Here is a 5,672-nt window from a genome sequence, read left to right as displayed (position 1 = left end):
ACACAATGTCCTAAACCTCATATACATAGTTTATTTCAATTCTTTATGCCCAATTCATGTAAAATAAAGCACTGAAATACTTCGTTAGATTAGATTATGGGCCACATTCAACAAATTACTACTGATTTTTAGCAGATATTAATTTCTGAAACAGTCCTTCCGATGTGCATGGGTAGACTGATTTCTTCATTTTATTAAATTATTACTATTATTATTATTATTAATTTCTTTTTTCGATCCTGAATGAAAGCCAAGATTAACTCAACTTTCATTTTTAATATTTGTTGGAGGAAAGATAACTCACTCAGCTGCCTCGTCAACCCTTATAAATACCACTATTCCTTAATTTTGAGAAAAAGATCGAGTAAGAAATTGAGAAAAATGAACAGCTTTCTTCTTATTTTATTCTTCATAAATCTTGGAGTTACATTGATCAAGGGATCAAACTACAATAATGAAAGAAAGGTATGTACATGTGACTGATGTATGTGAGCACCAAAATTGTAACATTTGGTAGTGACATTCACCAATCACCATGTTTAAATTGTGTAATCACTTTGTTCAAATTTACTTCGTAATCTGAAAATTGAGTCCTTATAGAGCAATTATAGCTATAATTAATTAATTTCAATTTGTTTGATAATTTAAAGCGAATACTCTTCAATACTCCCTCTATTTCAAAAATAATGTTCCTGTTTCTCTAATCTCACACTAGCAAAAATTATAAAAGTTAGATATCAATAATCTGCTTAATAAAACGAATCAAACTAGGTCACACATAATTATATTTGTTCTTATAGATTGAGAGAAATTTAGAAGATTCTCTTTAATTTTTTCAAAGTCAAAACACACATGAACATCATCGTGAAACGGAGGGAGTAGTACTCTTCTGTAATTTTTATTTATTTGATAATGTTCTCCATCCTAACACTAAATGACATTAATTTAATTATTGTTGGGTTGATAATAAGGTGTAACTCTTATACAAGTAGAATTCGGTTACAATTTATTATTGGAGTAAACAATAAACACTATTTGTTTTACTAATGTCACGCATCCATTTCTAAAACTTTATTTTTCATATGGATTCAGCAAGGTTTATTGAAAATTCAGTGTTAAAACACAAAGAGAAAGACTAGGTACAAATATCTATGTTTTAGTAGGTTTGTTAAAAGCTACGAGTATTAAATTGTAAAAAGTTGAGAAATTTGTGGATGGTTAATTTACTTGTCCATTTAAAACGGAAAAAAATTGATTTGGTTGTGATAAAATACGTGAAAAAACAATTTTAGATCATATTTTGCATTTATTTTCCTCATTTTACACAGTGAACTATGAATATGTTGTGTAAATCATTTGCATTTGTTTCACTTTTTTTTTTTTTTTTTTTAATTTTATTTATTTATTTTTTTTAATAGTTAATAGGTTCTCACATTTATCAATCTATACATATGAAAATAATAATAATAATATCTTCAAGAAAGATTAAAATTGATTAAATTAAAAACTGAGATTCAAAAAAAAAGTTACTAACATGATTAATTTTTCTTTGTTTTGGACTAACTTTGATATAATAATAGCCATACATAGTATACATGGGGGAGTTGTCCAGTGGACTTGAACGACTAGCTGTGGAGTCGCATCATCACAATTTGCTTGCTGAAATCATTGGAGAGTATGTTATTTTTTTTCTCAAAAAATACAGTTAATATTAATTAATTAACAGCAATTATAAACAATTACTTAAATAATAACAAATAATTTTTTAACATTTGAAAAAACTCAGTGAAAGTGTAGCCAAGGCAGCTAAGATACATAGCTATGGTAGGAGTATTAATGGATTTGCGGCAAGATTATTGCCTAGTGAGGCACAAAAATTATCAGGTACTAAATAGTAGTAGACGGATTTCAATTTAATGTCCGACAAGTTATCTTAGGGTGGATCATATACTGTTCACATATATATTGATCAATGGAATACACTCTTAAATTGGGAAATACAGAGAAAAGCAATGTAGTATCGGTGTTTCCTAGCACGATACGAAAACTTCTCACAACAAGATCATGGGATTTCATGGGAATGCCTGAAAATTTGAAGCAACGTAACCTTCAAAGGGAAAGCGAGGTTATTGTGGGGCTGTTGGACACAGGTTACTTCTTGTTTCTAATTTTTATATTTGTTTGTTTGATCATTTTTGTTTAAATGACATTATTTTGTTATATACTTTGTATAACACAAGTTCATGTTATGCTACTTGTACATTATTATTTTTTCTTTGAAATGTAACTTTTATGGTACGTACGAACTTGCTATGTGTTCATAGGGATTTATGTTGACGCGCCAAGCTTCAATGACGAAGGATATGGTCCTCCCCCGGCCAAGTGGAAAGGAAAATGTGATACCGGCAAAAACTTCACCGGATGTAACAGGTCAATTTTACTTTCTAAATTTGCGCTTTTAATTGAATTTTTTTTATTAATATAAATGAAATGGAGAAAATATTTTTTTTAAGAAGTCAAATCTAAGAAAAAGTCAATTCATAACATGGTTAAGTTACATTTTGTAGGAAGGTGATAGGAGCAAGGTACTACAACCTAGGAGAAGACACAGGGTTAGAACCCACCCCGGTCGACAACGAAGGGCACGGAACACACACAGCATCAACAGCAGCAGGGAGGTCCGTAGAGGGAGCTAGCTTGTACGGTGTAGCTAAAGGAACAGTTCGAGGCGGGGTACCTAGTGGGCGCATTGCCATGTATAAAGTGTGTGGCAGTGCAGGGTGTTCGGACACGAGCATCCTAGCTGCATTCGATGATGCTATAGCTGATGGGGTCGATATCATATCGTTCTCTATTGGCGGTCCTGTGAGGAACTTCTCGAAAGATGTCTTAGCCATCGGTTCGTTTCACGCCACGAAGAAGGGGATTTTGACAGTTTGTGCTGCGGGTAATGACGGACCATATAGAGAGACTGTAGGTAATGTGGCTCCTTGGGTTTTGACTGTTGCTGCTACCAATTTGGATCGACAATTTAAGTCTTTGGTAGAGCTTGGAAATGGCTTGAAATTCGATGTAAGTCCTTTATTTCTTTGCGTTACACTAGCTTAGTTGTGTTGTGACATTACTATCTCATCTTCTCTTTATTTGCGTATGATACAAATCTATTAAACTATTACGAGTACTAAAACAAGTCATTGTACACGTTTTAACTTCTTATAAGAAATTTTCAGTCTAAACTATTTACAACATTAATTGAAGACGAATTAATGCTATTAATGTACATACATCAAAGAATAATAGGCAGAGTATTATTTGTTGCATAAGATGTTATTGTATTGATGTTGGATCGTTTTGTGGAACAGGGGATAGCAGTGAATACATATTCTCCGAAGAAAAGAATGTACCCTTTGACAAGCTCCATTTTCGCGTTAAATGACACCGTGTTGAACCGCACTTTGAGTCCTTTATCAAATCTAAGGTATTAGTTCATATTGTCAAATACTCGATTGATCATATTTAAGTAATGACTAGCAATACTTGTACCTATTATTTGAGCTAAATACCTATTAACTACAATAATTAAAGAAATTTAAACTTTAATTTAATGGATGGCAGCACATGTGACATAGATACATTATCGAAGAAAAAAGCTGAGGGGAAGATATTGTTATGCTTGGGTTATTCATATGCAGATTATACCGTGAGTGTAGCCCATGGAGCTGGTGCCATCATTGCTGCTGATGACCCCATCGAATCCGCTTACACCACTCTTATCCCTGCTTCTTTTGTTTCTGCTGAGGCCGGTAAACACATTGGCCGCTACATTAACAGCACCAAGTAAGTTTACACGACTCGACTCACTCATACAGAGTACTACTTTGACCATGTTTATTCAATTGTTCACATATTAGAATCTTTAGAAGGTTAAGTGGTTTACATTATTATCTTTGTTATAAAGAAAAGGTTACAAGTTTAAATGCTAAAGTTAGTCCAATTTGTGCATGACATGCTACATTTTGAGGTTTTTGCATAATTTTAAGTTGAATAACATTGAAAATTCAGGTCACCACAAGCTGTAATACACAAAACAAGAGTAGTTGATACAACAAATGCACCTATGGTTGCTTCATTTTCATCAAGAGGTCCACAAACTCAAGCTAAGAACATCCTCAAGGTAACAAATTTACCAATATTGCAACCATTATTCGATCTAAGTCGATGATTTTTTTATTCTATTACCCGGCCCACAAAATCTATATGTTTCAGGAGTTGTGAGAGGTGCATTACTTATGTGTTGCACGCGTATCATTAGTTACGTGGTGCACGTGTATAGAAAACATTGTACATAATTTAAGAATAATCATTTAACCAAGATGTGCTAGAAGTTTACAATTGATACAATTCTCTGTTATTAAAGTGGAATGATTTGTATGATGAAATGAAATTCTTACTGGTGTAAATGAATGATACAGCCTGATATAAGTGCACCTGGGATGGATATTCTTGCTGCATTCTCAAAACTGGCGCCCATAACAGATTATGATGAGGACAAACGACGAAATGTATTCAACATCATTACTGGTACTTCCATGGCTTGTCCTCATGTCGCAGGTGCTGCTGCTTATGTTAAGACGTTCCATCCTGACTGGTCGCCTGCTGCCATCAAGTCCGCTCTCATGACCACTGGTAGGTATTCGCTACTAGAAAGTGTTAGCTGTATAATTCAGCTAAATCGCAAACCAGTTTAAAATTTTATATGACAATTAAGTTTCTGATGTTTTTTTCTGTGATCGTACTGCAGCTAAACCTGTAAATGGTAATAGCTCAGAGGATCCATTGGACTCAGGAGCCGGGCTGCTTAACCCAGTTGAAGCAGTTCATCCAGGCCTAGTCTACGACATCTCACCAAAGGACTACATTCGGTATCTGTGCTTTGAAGGTTACAATGAAAGCGCCTTATCCCTTATACATGGAATAGAAAACAGTAAAAACCACTATAACTGCTCGAAGTTCAAACAAGGCATTGGGGCTGATGGCCTAAACTATCCCTCAATGCACCTTCAACTTGATGTTAATGCCACACGAATTTCAGGAGTCTTTCACCGGACTGTAACCTATGTAGGACACAGTGCTGCAGTTTACAAAGCCCAAGTGACATCGCTGAATAAGGGTGTTTCTATCAAAGTCATTCCTGATGTCTTGGTATTCACAAAGGCGCAACAGAAAAAGTCTTTCAATGTTGTGGTGAAAGGGACTGTAACTGATCCTAATTCTTCTTCAACCTTAGATGATTGGTCGGATCCTAAAATCTACACTCATAATTCATTCTTAGAGTGGGTTGAGTCTAGTTCTAAGCATAGAGTTAGAAGCCCTATTGTGATCTACCGGCCTTATAGTTGAGAAATCGGATTTTTGAAACTAGTTAGAATTGTTAATCTAGTGTTTGAGGGCTTGTAGGTTGCTAGTTAGTCGTTTAATACTTTAATGGTACATTTTTTTCGTCTGTAAATTTTAACTAGCATTGGAATAATATGTGAAAGTTAAGAATAAATCACTAATAACAAATGAATACAACAGGGTGTCAACTCTGTCAAGGTGGTAAGCTCCTCCGCGAACTCCACCTTCCACCCTCGTCGTATCTCTTGGGAGCATGGGGTGAGATTGTAGAGGTC

At 34.5% G+C, this 5,672-nt stretch overlaps 1 protein-coding gene across 1 annotated transcript; it reads left to right on the top strand.

The window, feature by feature from the left end:
- Positions 1-381: 381 nt before the first annotated feature.
- LOC145617057 (subtilisin-like protease SBT4.15) lies at positions 382-5,400 on the top strand. The gene is made up of 11 exons (XM_081671757.1): positions 382-465; positions 1,581-1,675; positions 1,787-1,884; positions 2,004-2,150; positions 2,325-2,430; positions 2,568-3,072; positions 3,363-3,427; positions 3,586-3,837; positions 4,063-4,174; positions 4,473-4,686; positions 4,802-5,400. Exons 1-11 carry the CDS (start codon positions 382-384, stop codon positions 5,398-5,400), a joined length of 2,277 nt encoding a protein of 758 aa, XP_081527883.1.
- Positions 5,401-5,672: the final 272 nt, after the last annotated feature.

This window comes from Chenopodium album, chromosome 26 (genome assembly GCF_948465745.1).
Source record: "Chenopodium album chromosome 26, dcCheAlbu1.1, whole genome shotgun sequence".
Lineage (NCBI taxonomy): Eukaryota > Viridiplantae > Streptophyta > Magnoliopsida > Caryophyllales > Amaranthaceae > Chenopodium > Chenopodium album.
This window is presented reverse-complemented; position numbering and strand designations above follow the sequence as displayed.

What these genes read in the sequence shown, in the direction of transcription:
- LOC145617057 (XM_081671757.1), top strand. Translation starts at nt 382, where the DNA reads ATGAACAGCTTTCTTCTTATTTTATTCTTCATAAATCTTGGAGTTACA. An exon ending in ACTACAATAATGAAAGAAAG is followed by an intron (nt 466 to 1,580) that starts GTATGTACATGT and finishes ATATAATAATAG; the next exon opens with CCATACATAGTATACATGGG. An exon ending in TTGACAAGCTCCATTTTCGC is followed by an intron (nt 3,428 to 3,585) that starts GTTAAATGACAC and finishes CAATAATTAAAG; the next exon opens with AAATTTAAACTTTAATTTAA.